The 22,154-nt window shown below is 36.7% G+C and overlaps 1 protein-coding gene across 2 annotated transcripts in view; it reads right to left on the minus strand.

The window, feature by feature from the left end:
- The window catches only part of lsr (lipolysis stimulated lipoprotein receptor), a 32,250-nt gene extending 10,334 nt beyond the window's left edge, over positions 1–21,916 (minus strand). The window contains exons 1-8 of one of the 2 annotated variants that reach the window (XM_030159196.1): positions 21,695–21,916; positions 19,443–19,772; positions 14,650–14,769; positions 13,261–13,317; positions 8,246–8,392; positions 6,698–6,901; positions 6,458–6,514; positions 4,809–4,925 (exon numbers count right to left, since the gene is read on the minus strand). In XM_030159196.1, the coding sequence (XP_030015056.1) occupies positions 4,809–4,925; positions 6,458–6,514; positions 6,698–6,901; positions 8,246–8,392; positions 13,261–13,317; positions 14,650–14,769; positions 19,443–19,772; positions 21,695–21,746 (1,084 nt within the window). In that variant the 5' untranslated portion in view covers positions 21,747–21,916. The remainder of the gene's footprint in view (positions 1–4,808; positions 4,926–6,457; positions 6,515–6,697; positions 6,902–8,245; positions 8,393–13,260; positions 13,318–14,649; positions 14,770–19,442; positions 19,773–21,694) is intronic. The other variant, XM_030159197.1, reaches the window with a different exon arrangement.
- Positions 21,917–22,154: the final 238 nt, after the last annotated feature.

A 22,154-nucleotide genomic window follows, 5' to 3' on the forward strand; every position in this document is an offset into this window, starting at 1 on the left:
TTATATTATATTATATTATATTATTATTTAACTGAATCTTATGCATATTTACTCTACTGTGGGACAATTTCCAGTTACATTTATAGCTGTCCAGGGTTATTATGACACCCTGAAATCACTGTAGTCGAAGCATCAGATTTTTCAGTTTGAAAACACACTTGCAATTATAGTCATCTTTTACAACCGCCTTAAGCAGATAGTTTGTTCAATTGGATCTACTTTATATATTACTTTCTTAAAATAGTAATAAGTAACATGTGCAGGCATGCAGGTAGAGAACATTCATTACCGTCAGGTAAGTCGGATGGTTTCACTTCCTTGGGTGAAAGAGTGAAAAGTGTCCAAATATAGGTTATACAACATAAACTTAAGAGTGATATTCTTCTATGTGGGTCTTTTTAGGTGGTTTTAGGTATGCTTTCAGACCCTAACATGTTCTTACACATTCACACCCAGATTCAAACCCTTCTGTGATTGTTTGGAATACACAAATCAGACAAAGCCAGCACCTGCACTCACTTCCAGCCTGGTTCTAACCGTCCATCACAACAAATCACACGACTGTCATCTCCTCCTTCCACTTTAAAATCACAGCTGGAGCATCAGTCAGACCAGCTGTGATTTAGTGGGAGTGGGAGCATCTGTGTCTCAAACCTGCATTTGAAACGTGTGATAGAAATGTGTTTGCTGGTAGTTTTGTAGCTCTCCTACTGTTACTGAGACATCCAGCATTGGAAACTCTTAGAAACTGGGCCAGGCAGTTTGCACCACACAACACTACACTGCACATTCATGTTGTTATTTTTGATAGTTTACGCAGGTGCAGCCGTTACCCCTGGATGTACTTTGATTTGGGTGGGTGTAAGTAGAGCAGGTAAGTTAGAGAAGATATTTTGTTATTACCTCCGCCAAGGAATGGCAGAGGTTATGTTTTCATTGGGTTTCTCTGTCTATCTGTTTGTTTGTTTGTCTGTTAGCAAGATAACTCAAAAAGTTATGGACGGATTTGGATGAAATTTTCAGGAAATGTTGATACTGGCACAAGGAACAAATGATTACATTTTGGTGGTGATTGGGGGGAGGTGGGGCTGATCTCCCTTGGTGGTGGTCTGCGCGCTCTCCGAGTGCTTTTCTAGTTATTTGTAGAACACAGAGGAAGCTGTTTTACTGCTCTGAGTTATAAGCCTTATTTTTGTTATATTATTTATTAATTTGAGAAGCAATTTTGGCCGTTCCATTGCCATGCTGTTGGCCTGCATCACTTGGCTTTTTGTAATTGACTGATTTTTTTGTTGCATTCCAACTAATTCCATTGTGTTTTATGTGCTCCTTCTTACCACTACTGAGTTGGGAGTTGTAACACTCAAAAAGGGGGTAAAGTTACACCTTAAATACCTTAATTTAAAAGTTTAATTTAAGGTTCAGCTTTTATCCCACAACAAACAAGAGCACTCTGAGAGCGCAGACCTTCGCCAAGGCCGATCAGTGGGGCCCCCCAAACCCTCACCCCCGATCACCACAAAAATTTAATCATTTCTTCCTTGTGCCAGTATCAACATTTCATGAAAATTTCATGAAAATCCATCCATAACTTTTTGAGTTATCTTGCTAAAAAACAAACACACACGCACACAAAGCAAAGCGATCACAAGACCTCCTGGCGGAGGTAATAATACCTACTTCTTTACAGTCACGTGCATGTTTTTTTTTCTTCTTTTTGTGCCATGAAGCTGTGGAAGTGCAGAGGTCTAAGTCTATGTTCACACTGCAGGACTTAATGCCCAATTCTGATTTATTATTCAATTCCGATTTTTTGTTTGGCTGTTCACATTATATTTTTAAATGTGGCCTGTCTACGAATTGCTGTGTGAACAATTCACGCTCCTGAAGTGACCCACCTGCGCAGTTGATCATTAATGGCATCCCGCACACAATGGTGTTTACGGAAGTCAACACGGCGGCAACCAGTGTACTTTATAGTCTAATGTAAAAAACAATGTGTGGCGGCAGCTGGCAAATTTGTGAAGGAGTGATCTTAAATAGGAGGAAGAGGAGAAATAAAATGAATGATGACTATGTGGAGCAATAGCTGTAACATACGTACAGAGGACTATGTGGATGCGGTGTCGGAGCCAGCAGTGGTGGGATCAGAATGTGACTGGTTTCACAGAGCAGGAGTTCTTCCAGTACTTCAGAATGTCAAGGAATACCTTTCACCACACTTGTCAGCGCCTCACCTTGAGACTTTCAAGGCAAAACACGTCGTTCGGGAGACCCATCTCCTTGAAAAAGCAAGCAGGAGTGGGGCTATCTTGGTTAGCAACAGGGGCAGGTTACTGCACCTTGGCCAACTTGTTTGGCATCATGAAGTCCTCCGTCTGTGTAATGTGTGTCATGACCCCTAATGACGTCAAAGTCGCATTCAGTGTGACCTGGCTGTTCAGAGTGAGTCACATTTTAAAAAATCCAATATGTATCCAATACAGTACCACATTTGAAAGTGGGCCAAATCTGATTTGAAAAGATCAGATTCCATGTGACTTGTGCTGTTCACACTGTCATGAAAGAATCTGGCCTGAGTCACATAGGGGGCAAAAAATTGGATTTGGGCCGCATTTACCTACAGTCTGAACGTAGCCTAAGAGATATTTAAGCAATTCTATTTCTTCTTCAGGAAACTTTAGAACCGAGCACTGAACTTTGATCCTGTTATGCACCTGCCGATTATCACAGACTGAAAATCTCTTTGTTATTCGATACAACATGTTGACATGTCTGAAGAATACATCTATGTGGCTAATAATTCTGGCTATTTGATGAACATTAAATGACCATTTCATTTCCCATTATTTAGCTAAATTTCAGTTTCATAATGAACCAGAACTATATCACATCTCTCATAATAACATAAAAAACATTATGGTTGTGTCCCAGTAAAACCATGAAGTCTCATTACTTCCTTTGCTCGTTCACCAGAAGAAAAAACAAAGTATTGATCAGGGTTCCCACTCTTTCCCTGAAATTATTTTTCAGGACTTTTCCAGGGCATTTTCAGCCACTACAGAGACAAGTTATCACGTCATACACTAATACATTCCCCCTCATTATTTGGAAGTCTTCTTTTCTAGTGATGTGTCGTTCACGAACGAATCGAATCTTTTGAACGGCTCTTTGAAATGAACGATGGGAACCGAGTCTTTGTAAAGAGCCGTTCTTTTTTTTTTTTTTTTTGATTAATAACAGTGATTAAACACTGTTGTGTTTTGTGCAGTTTTTTTCATATGTTTACACACATTTATTGTTCTTGTTCTGAGGGAAAATGCACTACAGTTGTTAAGGTACTTAAGTAATTGCAATGATAAATCGCTTTTGTGTTTTGTGCATTTTTTCCGTATGTTTACCAACATACTGTTCTGAGAATTGCACTATAGTTCAGGTATTTAAATAATTGCAGTGATTAATCACTGTTGTGTTTTATGCAATTTCTTCCATATGTTTACACACATTTATTGTTCTTGTTTTGAGGAGAGTAAAATGTTATTTTCATTTTCTTCTTCATTTTTAGGCTACAGACTAGTCCACATAATGTATTGTGATGTTTTTTGTCAAATTCCAGCATTTGTCTCATGTCACCTCTCATGTCATGTATTTAGCCCACACATTTTAACTAACTATTCTTTTTTTACAGTAAGATAATATTTATTGCCGCGCCAATTAAACACCTTTAAAATGTAATGTTAATCATCACATGTAGCCTATTTAGTAATTAAAACATTGGTGTTTCAAAATAATGCAAAAAACATAAAGGAGCCAGTCTTTTGAACGGCTCCTGATTGAACGGCTCCCTTCAAAGAGCCAAAAGTCCCATCACTATTCTTTTCTACAGTTGTAACTTGCATTTACTCAGACTGTTTCTATGTTTATTACTCAGACATTTAATGTGCAGTCTATGGCTATAATTATCTTCATTCATTCATTCATTCATTTTCTAAACCCGCTTTATCCTCACTAGGGTCACGAGGGCTATAATTATCTATGAAAAATAATGACAAATGTATCATAGAATAATGCAAACATACACACAGATTACAGCATAGCACTTCATCAGCATGACAAACTGGAGTTGCAACGTTCATCTGGGCAATTTCCAACTCAACTTTCTCTTCTCTTCTACTTTCTCTCCTGCACTTTCACTAAAAATATTTGTATATTTTCAATAAATCACTGAAAAACTATTTCCTTTGTTTCATCTCATTTTAGGCACACAAGGTCACAAGGCAGGGGGAGGATAAATAATTTTCCAGGATAACAACCATTTCCAGGACATTTGACCTTTTTTCTCCTTTTCCATGTTTTCCAAGACTGGAAACTGGTCAGTCATTTTCCAGGTTTTCCAGGATGCGTGGGAACCCTGAATGATACTGTAAATTTTGATATTGTATAATATGGTAGACCCCCCCCCCCACACACACACACAACCCTAGTGAGGACAAAGTGGGTCAGAAGATGAATGAATGAATGAATGAATGAATAATATGGTAGTTTTGTCAGTGTAAATGAACACAAATAAGTACAAGTACATTTAAGCGAGTGTGCATATATCCACTAAACTATTAAAGGGAAAAATCTGATAAATACTAAGAAACTGCATTGTATTGAGCTCGGCCGACACAGGTATATGCATGAAACACTGTAGAATGTATGAACAAACAATATCCTGCTATAAACTGCATTGCGGTCCAATTCCAAAATGTTTCACAAGTGTATGATGCGTTGAACAATGAGGTGATTGTTGAGGTGTCACTCACTGCGGTTGTAGTTGGCAGGTCTGGATGGATCCAGGTTGGCCAGCTCCCTCTCCATGTAGTAAATGGCACGTGTGGCATTTCCTGAAGGGTCCACTTGGATCCGATACCCACTGCGAGCTGGTCAGAACAACAGAAGGATTTCAACGCCTTCAGCCTCAGTCAAAAATAAGGCAGCTTTTCATATAACCGCAACACAAGCGAACCTGCACACTTGGATCACTCACAGCACCGTTTAATTTTACTGGCATCATTTTGACTGCTTAAACATCACAGGAGACAAATGAGGGATTTATGGTGCAAAATGGCTTCCTGTTCCATTATTAGGCTTACATACAGCGCACAAACCATTTTAAGCTTCACTTAAACCAGCTAACTGGCTGCATTTAGAAAACTTTGTTCCAAGTTTTGCCATGTTTGTGGCCCTCGGAGACATGTTTGAGTTTTTCAGGTGCAGTGAATCCACTCCTTCCCTGTCTTTGTGTCAAAACCCCTACACAGACATGAGTAGAACAGAAGTGGTGTGACTATTAACCCTTTAGGCATTTTTTGTAACTTAAATTTTGATCCCAAGATTTCTAAAATCTGTCCGTTTCATTCAGTTATGTTGTTTGTAGCAATATTGTAACTTTAGCACTTAAAGGGTTAATTAACACAAACCCCCCAAAGGAAAAAAAACAAATCAGACACTCTGATTATCATTTCTGCTGATTCCCCAGCAGAAAATCTATGCATGTGTTTCAGTTTGCAGGCGTCATATTTATATTTTCTTTACAATATGCTACTGAATAGAATGAAAATGTCCAGAATGTATCATCATCACTAAAAGATTATCATGACCCCCTTTTGAGATTGCCTTATTGTAGAGCTCTAATGCCAAACATGTAGAAGGATATTCAAAACAGAACTAGGAAACCCCGCCCACATAAAAACCTTACAGTAATGTTGCCTTCACGTGCTATCGGGAAGATAAACCTTTCCACTGGTGAACTTGAAATTACCAGTGTCTTGCGTTCAAATGCTTTTGTTCTCATAGTGAAATGAGAAATGGCTGACACACAATTTATCGTGATCTGCTACTTGGGTAAAACAGTTTTGGATGTGTTAATTCATCTGCTTCAGCATTTTTTTTCAGTCATTCATCTACTGAACTTTATCCTCAGAGGGTCACAGAGACATTTATACACTGACATATATAGGAACGAACAACCAAATCACTCTCACATTCACACCTATGGGCAATTTGGTTTAAACCAGTTAAGCTATTAATGCATCTCTTTGGAAGGTGGAGTACCCAGAGACAACCCACACACACGGGGAGAACATGCAAACTCCACTTTTTGTTTTTTGTGCTAATTGTGTATACTATAAATGTGTTAGCCAACAGCAGCAGAACATTAATAAAACCAGTGTTTATCATTCGTGATTAATCCCTCGTTGCTCTCCCTCATGTTGAAAAGTTCAAAGGTTATTTTCATCCCGGTAAGTCATGTATTAACATTTTTTCGCAGTTCTCCAGTGGAAAATATGACATGGTTCATGTGCAATTTTTGAGTTCATAAGTAGTATTTACCATAATTCCCATAGCACATGAAGGCAACATAACTATGTGTGCTTCCTTGTTTTACTTCTTTCTTTTGTTGTTTACTTACTGTGGTCCCCTCCAGTATCTTGGTCATGAAGAAGAGGCACCTGGGAGCCTTGTCCCACTGCAAGACACAGAAAAAAACAAAAACTGTTAATTCAACTACGCAGAGCACATGTTGATGTTCTGTTCAGTTCACCGACTTTGATGAGCTGCCTTCTCAATGGTACATGCTCAGACCTGCTCCAGATATGAGTCAACATGGGCTGCATCATTATACTGTGGCAGAAATGTTTGGAACTCCCACCTGAACTTGCACCATCATAATCCCGTCCGTAACCGTTCTGGGGAGGCTGCTGTCCGACTCCGTTGGGCAGAGGAAGCAGAGGCATACCCGGCTGGTTGAGTAAAGCACCGCTGTACGCTGGCTGTGCATACATACTGGGAGCATACAGGGTGGGCGCGTAGTGACTGGGAACACCCTTCTTTACTGCTTTCCCTGCTTCGTACACTGAAAAACACAAATGATGCAGAACAGTTACACACCACATACATCAGTAGGGAATTAGCAAACACTTATATTCAACTTTCAGGGTTAACTTTTAAGGAGTGGTTCTGAAACATATACCTGTGTGCTTATCAATCAGAATCAGAATACTTTATTAATCCCACTGGGAAATGATTGTGTGATAGAGCTGTTCCATTCAAGTATAATAAAAGAAATTATTAATACAGCAAAAAAGAAAAAATAGAAAAAAAATTCACGTGTGTGTGTGTATACATGTGTGTATGTGTATACACACTGAAAAGACATATTAACACACTCTATTAAGACACAATTAGAACAGCAATTTGTACAATACGTACTAGACAATATACTATCAGTGTGATAATTAAAGAAATATACAAGTAAGTGTGCAAAAATATTGTTATTAAAATGATGTGGTTATAATGAGGAATTAAACAGTCTGATGTCCACAGGCAGGAATGATTTCCTGTGTGGTTCAGTGGTTCATCTGGGTGGAATCAGTCTTATATACTGATCTGCAAGGAACCAGTGCAAAACTAAAAGGAGTGAAACTGTACCAAATATGGCTACAGGGATATGACTGGTTGGCTGAAGTTTTCCAGATACAGTATTGGGTAAAAATGTGAAACTGTCTGAATGAATGAGAGACTGGCTTTTAGTCCAAAGGAATGTGTGTGTCTGACCTGCCAGTTTCACCTCAAAACACCGCCTCTAACTTAAGAATACAAGGTTTCCACAAAGTCTTTTCACAGATTTTTCTTCAAAGACAAATAAAGTATTTAACACAATTCATGCTACCTAGCTGCAAGCAACGCTATAAAAAATACTACGTATAAAAAAAAATAATAAATTAATACAAATTTGTGAAAGTGTTTAAAAACTACATTAAAAGTGGATTAAAATGTGAAATTAAGTAAAGAAAAGACTACATAACAGTTCCCAGTAACCCCCTCCACTTCACACTTTGTGCAAGTGCAACCACAATGTCAAAATTAAAACAATATTTAATTCTGAATTTATTTATTTATTTATTTATTTTTAATACTTAATTTTATATAAATATGTTATTATTATGTTATTATTTGTTTTTCTACCTGTCTTTTTCTCTGCACTTGCTTGTTGAATTGTTGCTCCTGCTAACTTTGAAATTTCCCCACAGTGGGATCAATAAAGTCTTATCTTATCTTACCTTATCTAATTTGACTTCTAATTCAACGTCATTTTTTAATACTTGATAGTTTATCCATGAAGTAAAAATTCTGAAATTTGGTTGCTTAATCCAGAGAATATAAAGTTGTGTGCGTTAGTTTTTCCTCTGATACTTACGTGCTCGTGGACAACAGCAGCGGTCTGGACAACAGGGGCAGCTGATGTAGCAGCAGCAGGTGTGTGGGCAGCACTGGCACCAGCAGATCCCAATCAGGATCAACAGTAACACGAACCCCAAAACCACCAGGACGACCAGAAGCCAGTCTGTGTGAAGTAGATACAGGAATATTAAAGGTGGACCGTTTATGTTTGTAGTCTTGTAATAATTACAGTTATAGTTGTCTGCTTGCAAATAATGTGTCTTGTTTTTTTTAATTGTCTAGGACAGGGGTGTCAAACTCATTTCCTTTCAGGGACCATACTGAGCCCAAAATAATCTCTAGTGAGCTGGACCAGTAAAAAATATATCATAATACTAGAAGGTCTCAGAGCGCGCGCGTGTGTGTTTGTATATCTGAACAGTTGTGAGAAATTGAGATGTGTTTAACTGGCCAATTTGGTACCTACAGTTGAGGAATAGTCCCATCTCCACATTAAATATCTCAGCAAGTCGATAGGACCAATATTTTGGGAGATATTAGCAATTTTGGAATAAAACAGCCTTACAATCATATTGCTATGCCTATGACAGTTGACGAGAAGCACAGTACCATGCTGCATGATGGGAAATGAAGTTAAAAACAGGAACGACACATTTACTAACTTCAGTCCCTAGTTCACAGTATTAATATGACCCATGGTTCCCCATGAGTCAACACACTAGTAATAAAAGAATAACCAAAAATAATGACAGCTAAAATTTTACTGTTTGTTTTAGTGCAAAAAAATAACATTAAATTATGTTTGCATTTACAAACTACCCAAACAAAAAAGATGTGAATAATCTAAAAAAAAAAAAAAGGAAAATTTCTTAAGAAAAAAAGGTGCGATTTTAACAATATTATGCCTCAGCTTATCATTTATATATGTGTATCATGGATTGGATCTACAAAGGCAAAACCATTTAGTAGCAGGCAGAATATTGTTAAAACTGCACTTATTTTTTTGTTCAGGTTATTCACATTTTATTGTCATGTAAATGTTTTTGTCATTAAATGTTTGTTTGGAGCTTTTTGCACTAAAACAAAGAGAAAAATTTGTAGTTGTTATTATTTATAGGCATAATTTATATTATATTGTTTGCATTAAATCAAGAAGAAAATGTGCAGTCATTATTTATCAGTTATTATGTTATTATTTTACTTGAGATCATATTGATCTGTATGTGAAACCTGAACTAAAATGAGTTTGACACCCTTGATGGTTAATATCGTCAATGTAATTTTTGGGCTGTGCAAATTAATTCTGTGGGCCGAGTTGGAACCTTTGGTGGGCTGGTTTAGGCCCACGGGCTGCGTGTTTGTGAGGAAGTGACAAGTAACTCGATCTTGAGACTAAAGTAAAACACAAAGTGGCAGACGGTCGAGGTTTTAACAAAGTCAGTCTACATTCCACTCTGATCACAGCAGTGCATTCACAAACCTCAACTGCTTTCAGCCCCAAGTAAGAAATCTATTGTTAAAGCCACTAGTACCTTTTATTTTGTGTCCAGATCAACAAAACAAACCGACTACAGTGGTAATTTTTGTAAAGAATCTGCTGAACCAGTAAAACCGGTTCCTTTAATTACACAGAGCATGAGTTCACCCTGCATGTCAGTTCACGTAGGGAACGCCAGTTAAAAAGCAAAACCCAAACAGCAAAAAGTACTGTATGTCTAAATCAAATGACTAAAATGAAAACTGGGTTAGCACAGATTACACCGATAAGGAAATGTGAGCTCAGTGTCCTTTTGTTGCAAGCAGCCACCTATGTAGTGTCTGCATTCACAAAAGAAAGCCACAGCATAGGAGGACAGAGGCTGATCAGCATGGTTCATAATATTGTATTTTACCCAATGACCAGGATGTTGAAGTTTAAATGTGAGCCTGAGGCCATGAGATAAGTCCACTTTGAAGCTAATTCACCCTTTAACCCCTGACGTGTCTGTGGTGAGCGTTCTGTATGTATGATTTATTTCAAACATTCCTAAAAGTTCAATTGTATGCTCAATAGAAAAAATGTCAAAATGTGCTGATGGAATAGACATCTGAGCATGCTCAGTTCACCCCACCCACCCACCACCACCACCACCACCACCACCACCACCTGTGGAATGGGAGCAAAACACAGAGCAGTAAATGTTGCTCAGTGTGTTCCAGTTCATAGTTCATGTTGAACATCCTAAATCTTTTATTGATGTATACCCTGTTGATTCCACCCTATTTTGACCTAAAATACACAGTAAAGCAAAACCACTGAACAAAAAGGAACACAAGCACATACATACACAACTTTTATGAACTTGAAACAGATGCTAATTCACAGCAGCACTTTCACCTGGAATAATGTCTCAGGGGTTAAAGGGTCAGGAGATGAGGTTTAGCAAATTAGAAATTATTGTCAAATAAAACAAACAGGGCGATGAAGAAGTTTATTTCACAACAATGACCAGCTCACAGAACATGATCTTGCTTATTACACGGCTGCTTACTGACATAAAGTAAAGAATTTGACAACAAATACTGCTTTAAAAATGGTTTGATTGAAAAATGATGTACAGGATTTATATTCAGACCAGTGGAAATGAATTTGGACACTTTCACTGAGTTTTTAAACAAAGCCGTGTGATAAACATTTTGAGTGTTTCCCCAGAAAGAACTGAGTCTTATCTACATTTAATAAATGTGTTTCTATGTGTTCAAAAACACATCAGAATCATTTCAACCAGACTGCTTTAATGATCTTAAAGCTCAAGTAGGCACAAGTCTCTGTCCTAGGCATAAATAAATATAGATGTAAATAAAGATGGATGAGGTCACTGTGCCTGTTTACAAGACCATATAAATCTGATAACTTGGAATAATCAGATAATTGTAATAATCAGATCTGACATGTTTACATGCACTTTTAAGAAATTAGATATTTGAAAACCCTGGTTTACATGCTCCAGTCCATTATCTGAGTATGTACAGTACATAGTGATTGGAGACTTAAACTTCCTGTTATTGACTTGAATTACATCCTGCTCTGATCAGACTTTTGCACACTTATCAAAGTCACCTACTGCACACTTACTATTTTATTATTATTACAATTTTTTTTCTTTTACATTTTTAGTTACTATAACAAATTTCTTATCTTTTTATTTTTCTATTGCATTTGATGCATATTGCCATTTGCTGACATACATCTGAATTTCACCCTTGGGGGATCAATAAAGTATATCTTATCTTATCATACCTTCTATTTTGTACAATTTTAACTGATTGGCTGATTTATTTGGTTGATTTGTTGTTTTTTTTTTCAAACATGTTAAACATTCACAATTCTTACATGGAACATTTGCATTTGCTTTTCTTGCCGTGTTTGAGAAAAGGAGTAAGCAGATGCATAAACTTACATATTCCTATGCCCTTCCAGTTACACACAACTCAAATGATTGTGTTTAACTAAAGAACAGAACTGCAGAAAACAATACAGCAAAATTTATTTTAAACACTGACATTTCCATCCTGGATTAAACTGCCTTTCCTCTTCCTTCTATTTATTTAAAAATTGAACTAAATTGTTTTTACACATGTACAGATGTAAAATAACTAAATAAATCCGATTAATCTGTATAGGAAGACATCGGAGTACTGAGGAGAAATCCAGGTGTGTTAATCTGATTTATCATGATCAGATTATCCTGTTTACATGATCACTTGAATAATCTGATAACTCCAGAAATTGGATAATGATTGGAGTATTAGTGTGCATGTAAACGGGCTCATTGTTTGATGTCAGTATGGTCAAATGAAGTCAAACAAATCATGTTTCTGTCAGTCAACATCTGTGTTACCACAACATGTCACATGAATCTGAAGCAAACTTCAGAAAAGTCATAAAAATACAAATGTCAATTTCACCTATTTCCATAAATTGGTTTTGGATCAGAGACGCTGTCAGAGGGTGACACTCGGCTACATTATCCATGACTCTGATAAACAGTATTGTTGTTCTCCATCTAAAATGGTTGTGATGTTTTCTTCTTGGATGTGATTGATGAGGTAGGAATCCTTCAGTTTCTTCCTCAGCCTTGTTGAACCAGACATTTTTTAAAACTATATCAGAATATCCGGGAGGACACTACAAACAGCTGATCATATGAGTTCAATGCTTACATCTGATTTGACTCGAAAAGGTTCCTATTTCCCCTGTGTGCATTACTCATTTTTTAAGGTTATTTATGCAAAAATTGTTTTACTTTGGAGACTACAGTTTGTTGCACTTTACTGTTGACTGTCCAGATTTTTTTTTAGCAGTTCTCTTCTTATACTTGTAATGTATTACATATAGTGCATTTGTTCTTGTATTCTATTTTTTTAATTCTCATATTCTAATTTTATTGTGTGTCATGCTGCTACTGCACTACAATGTCCCAGTTTGGGATCAATAAAGTACATCTATTTATCTATTCTTTAATGACAAAAGCCACCACAAGAGACATAAACATTTTCCAATTTTCCAATGCAAAAAATTCAAAATGCACATTTAATAGATTTAAAGAAGACAGACAGGAACATTAAAATACTGTTTGCTGAAGATTTACGTGGTTTTTTTTCTTAATTTCTCACATACCATATAAGCTGACTTAGATGATACGTGGTTCTCTCAGGACACCAATACTACAAGCACATAATTATCTTATTGAACACCATGCATTGGTGTGGATTAATCATCACAACCCTATATTTAGCTTTTACGTCTAACAAAAACAGAGCTGGGAGCTGAGAGGAGGTCCTCAGGTTGTGTGTCCTCTCAGATCACTTACAATATACTATAGTTAGAATATTTTCTCCAATGACGTCCAGGAGATGTTGCCTACTGGAGCTTTAATCAGTGCAGTGTTATGTTTGCTAATGCCACCTTCTTTACCCCTAACCCATGTACACCTGTCCTCTACTCTGGGACTGAACCATGACTCTGCTACATTCTGGGGCTTGTACTACCTTCCATAACCAGTAAGTCAATGCCAGGCAGGAGGTCAGTAGTATTTGACTTTCTCTCTGTGAAAGAAAGATAAAGCCACAATTACTTTAATTACTTCAGCCCCCTTGTATCTGACTAACCTTACTGACCAAAACTAAATACTCTACAAATCATTTATCCAGATATGGTGGCAAGAGCTGCTCTGTTGACTTCAACACACAACAGATTATTAACTACAAGTCATGTTTGTTTGCTCTTAATTACTTGAAACTCTGATATATGGTGGAGTGGGGGGTGAAAAAAACTACAGAGGTTATGTAAAGGCCCATTCATGCTCTACATTAAAGACATATGTATGCGAACATGGGGTTCTGTCCGTCCTCTGGTAGTTTGCGGATGGGAACCCCAAAGAGAATACGGACCAGTACCACCAGGAACCGTGGAAGCAGCGTTGAGATTTGAAGAGAATAAGTTCAAGAAATGGTAGAACTTTTCAAAGAGCGTCTGTGTGAGTTAGTGAAAAACTACCAACATGTTTATGATAAGAAGTGAAAAAGTAAGCAGTATCCCCAGTTGGTTTCCGTACTAATTGTACTAATGGTAATACTTATAATAAGGGGGGGTCATCTGCCGGTTTCTGTTCTATTTATAATACTTATAATAAGGGGGAGGTTTATATGGGGTGGTGTGGAAGTGAAAGTGAAACTTTTACTAATTACTATACGTCTCCCACTGCTGTGAAGCTCACCTTTTCCCTAGCTCCTGAATCTTCGCAAACTTTCATTTGAGGGGGTAGGATGTTTGTCCTGGCCTCTTTTATATTATACATATGTATAATAAGTCTAAAGCAATGGTGATAATTTTTTTTTTTTTTTTTTTGGTGTGGTGGCAAGGATTTTGCCATTTTGCCAAAAATTTTAATTCAATGATCAAACTGTGCACTTCAGCTCCTAGTGGTAAAGAACATGCATGTAAAATTTTACAGAAACGGGTGAATAGTCTCCGAGAAATGGGATGGACAAAAATCTCGGACAATGGACAGACAGAATTCCTGATAAATCCATATATTCCTGCCCTCTGGGGCTGGGGGGTATAACTACCCATCTCAGTCCCAACATTAGTATCCACATTAGTAATACTTCCTCTGTCGTTGCCATGTTTGTTATTATTGACTTTCTTCATCTCAAAAAACTTCACTCTTCTTCGTGGTATTCGGCCAGTATGTTAATTCAGAGTGGTGCCCTCTGGTGGATTGATTGACAAATGCTCATTCCGACGTAATGGACGCATCTAAGTATGAAGGCAGTGACCCCTGACACTGTTTGAAACTAACGTACTTATTTCCGTACGTAAAGTGAGCATGAATGGGCCTTAATACGAGTGCATGTAGTCCCACAGATGTAGCTTACCCAGTACTATCAGCTCTGTGTAGGCTTCACCGTTTCCTGAGAGGTCTTGGGACGAGCTTACAAGGCAGAAGTAGACGCCGCTGTCTCCCCATGCAGTCTGCGCTATGTTCAGGTCGGCATCTGGAAGAAACAACACATACTCAGGTTTGGGTTTAATTAAAAAGGGACAAACTACTAATGACCACACTTCTATTCGTATAATTGTAAAAGCTTAATTCCCCTTGTGAAGTTATTTTAAAATCTTACTCCATTTGTTCAATGTTGTACAGAAATCTCAGAGTTTTTCTGTCAAGGTAAAAATTTTATTTGCTTTACCTAAGTCTTATATTGTAAGGAAAAGCCTAATATCTATTTCTTTGTTTCTTTATGAAGATGCAACATAATACAAGGAGCAATGTTTATGCTTAGTATTAAAAACACAAAAAAGCACAGGTGAATGGCATCTACAGGCAAAAGTCAGTATTAAGTGTGAATTCTATTTACACTTAATACACGTTAAACTCTCTTGGTTCAACTGTTTTCAATTGTTCTCAGTAACCTTATGGTATATAACACTAACGTCTACTTCTTTAGACTTGGCTTGTCTTTTTTGTTTTTCTCTCTCCAGATGATCCTTTTCTTCTTTTTGTTCTTAATTGCATTTAATGCTGTTCACAAACATTTTGCATATTCATACTTGCATCTTGTTACAAATACAGAGAAATGCATATGTACGGTCTTTACAACTTTGGTAAAACAACACCCGCCCTAATGGATACCTTTTTTATTACCCTGTTTCTAATGCATTTCATAAAATCAATTCAATGTGCTTTACATACGCAAAACAGATGAAAACAGAAAATGCTTGAACAATTTAAGCTACGATTACAAAAAAAAGGTAATTAAACCAGAGCAAAGAGTGGATAAAATCAAAATAAAAGAGGGAAATTAAAATTAATTAACTATAAAAATTTTAGGGGTAGGTTTTGGACTTCAATCATTGGCATATGACAAGACAATTCAAAAAACATCTTAGCTCTACATCAGAACCTCTGTCTATTGAAAAGCAATTATAGGTTGACTTAAAAAAAACAAAACAAAGGTGTTATGAAGATGTCATCTTTGTGTATTGGGAGGTGTGGAGATAATGTAAAGGAATAAAAACTCGCACTCAAACTAATGAACACAAATGAGCTCATACTTCAAAAGGAGCGTGCCGCTTGAATGTATTAATTAAGCTGACGACAAGAGCAGAAAGCTACAAAGATGCTCAGCACTGAAGGTCGGTCACTTTGAAGCACCTCCACAGTTTACTTTGACTCAGGACTGATGCGTTTGTGGAAAGGCAGTGAACCAAACGCAGTGAGGTATGACAACAGAAGCACAATCTATTCAAACCTAAAACCACATTTCTGTGTCTACAATTAGCACCTATTATTACAGTGATCGACTGCCTATATGTAGACATCCTCCTGTTATAAGATATGGCATTGGTTTCTGATAGAGACACTTTAATGTGTTAATGAACAACAATACATAAATAAGAGTTTTGTGGTAACAGTCATGAATGTTTAGAAGTCTCTTTGTTCAAGAAAGATTTGGTTTTTATTGAAGTAAAAATAGGACCAATGTCCCTGTATCTCACCAGCATGTTCTGTCAAGAATCAATTACAAGTTGAATTTGTGAGAATGTCAGGTTCTGTCTGTATGTTAGAGTCCTGTGGTCTGGATGCAGGAGATCAATCTGACCAATAGAAGTTGGTGGTACTTTCACTGGAGAAGAACTCAACTAATTAAATCAAAGTCCATAAATGACTTCCTATCAGTGTTCAATAGTAACTATATTGATATCTCAAAGCATTTCTATGTTATATGCCATTAAAATATGGTCCATTATAAGTAAAGGCAAATATTTGCTAATTATAGAATTAATCAAAAATGAAAAACTCTAAATTTCTCAAAACTGTGAACAAAATTTCCAGACGTTGTCCCAAAGAGGTTACATATAACATTTGAAATGAATCTGACCAGTAGTTTCTAAGAAGATTGTTGAAATGTAGACGTTGGTGACCTTGAATTTGACCCTTCAAGGTCACTCAAGGTCAAAGGTCCAAAAGTCCATAAATGACTTCCTATCAGTGTTCAATAGTAACTATATTGATATCTCAAAGCATTTCTATGTTATATGCCATTAAAATATGGTCCATTATAAGTAAAGGCAATTTTAATATTTTTAATAATTAAAAAATTTGTCAAAAATTCTATAATCTAAATATCTTCAAACTGAACACACTTTGTAGACATTGTCACAGGAAAACTACATATAAAATTTGAAATGAATCAGGCAAGTAGTTTCATCAGAGACTCGGCACCTTCATAATAGCTCATGGCCAATCAGCCGGTGAGCTAAAAAGGAGGAAATGAATTATAATCGAGGATATAACTAATAGCTTGGCTGGACTGTCCAAAAGTTGCAGAAAACCACTACACAGCTGTGTGTGTTAGATGATGCTGAGATGAAGGAGAAAGAATGAAGACAACAGAAATTCCATATTAAAATTCTTCCTTCTGTGAAACATCACATCAGTGTAACATTAGCCAAAGTTGGTCTGAGGACTGTTCCGCCACCGACATCTGCTGACGCAGAGCGGCCGTGCATTTTATGAGTCACACAATAAAGGCAGGTTTCAGGTTTTTAACAATAAATACATTATCACATGAATTTTACATCCAGGTCATTTTTTCAGCTTTAAACTCACAATGAGTTTGCTCTGGTCCATCCTGCAGCAGAGCTGTTTATGCCACTATGTCATTTTTCTTTTTTTTTTTAATTATTATTTATTTATTTTCTTTGCCGACATATTTTAAACCACTTTTTCCAGTTGGGTTTACGTGGTCAAATAGCCTTATGTTTACTCAAAGATGCAGAATTCTGCAATAAATAAATAAATAATAAATATTATTACAAAATAGCTGATAATTCATTTGATTGTCAAATGTATAAATCTACTCACTGTTACAGCTCTATGTCAAGATATTATTCCCAACTTTCTAATCTTATTCTAACATATCATGTCACTGACATGATCAGAAATTTTAAATAGTAAAATAGTAGTCTGTAAAATGTGTACAAATGATAAAGACAGTTATGTATTTTCAGCAGGTTCCATGTACTGTGAGACTGGTTAATGTCTGGTTAGTGTCACCACAGCAGGGGAAAAGTGACTAAGGACCTTTCACAAAGACTTTGTGGTTTCAAGATTATTTCTCTGAGAGTCTGACTCATACATATTTCCACCTTCTTTTTCCACCCTGGTTGAAGTACAGAGGGGACTATGCTCATACCTCTACACACTGGGGTGGTTTTCACACTGCTGGTTGTAAAATCCTATCTTAAAACATGTTTTTATTCTTTGGTTTTTATAACCTCCTTTGAAAACTGCCCAACATAGTAACTGTCACTGTATACTTTAAATTAGTCTTTTTATTATTTACTATTAACGGTTTGAATATACTTTATGAATGTACATCTTGAACTCAATTCCTTCTATCCATAGGCAAGTTAAATTAATATTCATTGATACAAAAAGCAGACTAATATGTAATTTAAGGTAAAATAACATATATACGATTTCCAGATCAACTACTGTAGAAAAAGATGACTCAACCAACAATTTTTAAGAAAATGAGGTAAAGCAAGCCACAGTCTGGATGGACTACCACCTCAAACACACAGTTTTGATCAAATGGAAAACTGTTCATTCTTTTATTTTGTTTCTTTAACTTCAGCAGGTGTAATACTTCAGTTCAGTTGTGGAAAACCTATGTGGAAATAAAATCCATAATTTCACATAAGCTTGGACCATAATTACCATTACCACACTGTCTGTCTAACTAACTAACTAAATAAATAAATAAACAAACAAACAAACAAACTCAAGCAGTTAGAAAAAAAATTCAAAAGATCCAGAAAGTTTAAAAACAAAAGGTGGGGCCAACAATTATTTTTTTCTTAGGTGATACCAAAATTGAAAGAAAACATATAGGTGGGGAAAACCCTAGATTACCACATGAAATAATATCTTGTTGTTACTAATGCCCCTTTTCCACTGTACCTTTCCAGCATGACTCGACTCGACTCTACAAGGTTTTAGCCCTTTTCCACTGGGGGTTGTATTGGTAACTACTTTTTTTTCGTACCACCTCTGGTGAGGTTCTATCTGGGCTGAGTCGGCACTGAAATTTCACTGCACTGTACAAGTTGAGTCGACCCGAACCCAGCTGGTACCATGCAGTGGAAAAGGGGCATAAATCACATTAGCTCTATTAGTATACATCTTATCACCATACATCTGCTAGAAAGACTTTAATAATTACAGTCTCTGATCCTAGGATCTATTATATGTACATGTTCCAAAAGTCAGAACAGAACTGGGAAAGAAAGCTTTTAAATGTTCTGGTTCCACTGCCTGGAACAACCTACAGATGGAGATCAAACTGAAGGAAGTGGTCTCTGTAAATACAGTCAAAGTCCTTCTAAATGAATGGCAAAAGGATAAATATGGATGTAGATGTTTTTACAATTGACTGATTTTGAGATGCTTTTAAGGAACATTGTTGTTATTCTTTTAGTACCTTTTGATTCTTTGATGGTGTTGTATAAGTACGTTATTAGTTCAGTGTTTTATGTATGTTTTCAGTGTGGATGTATGGATGAAATCTCTATTGTCTGCAACTTCTTTTTCTTGATTAAACTTTTTCCTGGTTGAATTTAAAAAAATCTCTTCTTCCAGAGTGCACTTTTTTAAACTCACTGTTTATGATGCTGATCTTGCGGCCCTGGTAATCTGGGCCGAGGGTGACAGAACTGCCGCTCTTCGAGGCAACATTTCGCACCGTCCTCGCGGAATCAGAACACTCGATGTTGGGGTCGTAGTTGGGGTTGCTCTGAGCCAGGACATTTTCAGCACTGCTGGGATTCAGTGCAGCCTGGATGGGGTCCCGGCAGTATGACTTGTACTTCCATAGCACTGTGGGAGGCAGAGTTGCTGATGTCTGGTAATTACAGGTGAGGGTGACGGGCTGGAAGAGGATGACAATATACCTTTTGGTTGGGGTCTGGACAGAGATAGCCAGAGTGTAATCTGAGGACAAAGAAAGAAAAAATACAACACATTAGAGGAAGAAAAAAGTAATAAATTAGTGAGTCTGTTTACATGCACACCAATACTCTGAGCATTACCTGATTTCTGGAGTCATCAGATTATTAGTCATCATGTAAACAGCAAAATCTGATATACTTTGATACTGACTGTAATCTGATTAAGAAAAATTGGATTAACGCACATGGATTTCTCCCCAATACTCCAATATCTTCCTGCATGTATACAAGTTAATCTAATTTATTTTGTTCTTTTACGTCTGTGTATGTGTACACACAGTTAAAAATCGTAGAAAATTGAAGTTTCATTGTCAAATGTGAATGGAAGATAATAACAGGAAGTTTGAGTCTACCACCACTATGTATGTACTTCAAAAGAAATCCGATAAAGGTCTGGAGTGCCTAAACCAGTGTTTATGATTATCGCATTTCTTAAGTGCATGTAAATGTGTCAGATGTGATTATTGCAATTATCTGATTTTAATGGTCATGTAAACAGGCTCAGTGATTGTTACTGTTGCTGACATTTAGTATCTTTGAGTCAGGTTTAAAACTGATTACTAATTATTCTCAGGTTCTCTTGGGGCGTGGTGTCTGAGACACAATATTTCTAAACTGCTAGTATCACTGGGAGTGGGAGTAATGAATCACTTCAGATAAGCCGAGCATTTGCAGCCAGAGCATTACAGGTAGCCTAGATAAACATCTCATAGTTACTACTGCTTATTTGAGGTTCAGCAAACTCTACTTTCCACATTAAAGACTATTCAGGACTAGCCCATATATATGTTTAGTGTTGAATATTGATGGGACTAAAGCCAGTAAAAGTCTGCCTGTTCACTGTAGTAACACTATCTGTTCTAACTCAGCTGAATTTCCTCACACATCCGCCACCCCCTCCAATTGCTCAATCTTAAATGTAAAACCACTTAGGGTCCACAAGACATTGAATAATTACTCCAACTTGAAGCCACATTTTAACATTTTTAAATGACAAGTAAGGTGACAAGTCTAAATATTCTATCTTTTAATAATCACATCACCCTGAAGTTACCCATTAGGTTTGCAAGTATTACAGCAAATTGTACTGTCTTCTAAAATTACACAAAGGACACAAAATACAACACATCCTTTATGCTGTAACATGTTATTATTTCCTCTTTGATCACTTAAATATGTCAGCTTATTGACCAGATGTGCCACAAACGCAACCTCTGAAATAAATGCGTTTATATGAAATTCATTACACTTTATTTATTTATTAATTACAGACAGGTGCTTCTCTATAATAAGACCCATTACAGTGCCAGTTTCAGGTTGCATGACTCATACTTCCTCTCAAAAAAAAAAAAAAACAAAAAAACAAAACACAAACGGGGAAAAGAACTGTTCATTTAAGTACCACACTTCACAGCACTGCCACAGGTGTGGTTTTACGGTGATAAACTGTACTCGACATTCACTTTTCCTGGTAAAACTAACAGAAACATGACCCTTTAACGCCACTTTGTATCTGTGTATTTACAGAACGGAACAATGGCGCCTATTCTGATTAAACTGCAATGATTTAGCTAACTGTTAAGTGTGCACAGCTGCTTTAATTTGATCATTATCACTCCATTAGGTTTTGTTTACAGCTTAGTTTAAGAAGGGAGGTGCTCCATTTTGGTCCGTGTCGTTGTATGCCAAACGTGTTGTAAAACAATGGTTAGTAATAAGAGTACTTAAATTAACGTAAATAACAATAACTTATGAATACAAATATGGAACAATGTACATAACCCGAAAAGAATTTGTTGAATATAAAGTAGTAAAAGAGAAATAACAGGTAAAAACCATAGAAGTAATTCTGATCTGCGTCTTGCGGAAGAGGGCCCACCCTGTTTGGAAAAAACATACACTTACCTGCCGCCATTAAAGCAGCGATGATTAACGTCCACAACATTTTTAATCCCATATTTCCTCGCGAGATAACGACTTTTCTATGATTAAACTATTAAATTTATAAACAAACCGCTGGGATATGCATTATAGAGAACACAGGTTTAGTTTTCCTCAGCCAGGTATCATCAACTCCATTTTGTGTCTTTGGAAGTTGTAGGCGAAACTCGAAACTAGACAGGAGTGTACCTGAACGCCTCACGTCACCCGCGCAGCCAACAGGTGAGCGCTCCGACATGGGTTGCGAAACACAGGGGTGCGTAAACTACTAAAAGTTATTTTTAGTTTGTGTTGACGATTTTTTTTTACCGGCCTACACAGCTATATTCATGAGAACTCTGTGTTGTGAAATAGGAAATCTCTTTGACATGTTTTTATTGTCGTTGTATAAAAACAGATATTTGACCTAAATATAAACAGTTTA

Source organism: Sphaeramia orbicularis, chromosome 16, assembly GCF_902148855.1.
Source record: "Sphaeramia orbicularis chromosome 16, fSphaOr1.1, whole genome shotgun sequence".
NCBI classification, from domain to species: domain Eukaryota; kingdom Metazoa; phylum Chordata; class Actinopteri; order Kurtiformes; family Apogonidae; genus Sphaeramia; species Sphaeramia orbicularis.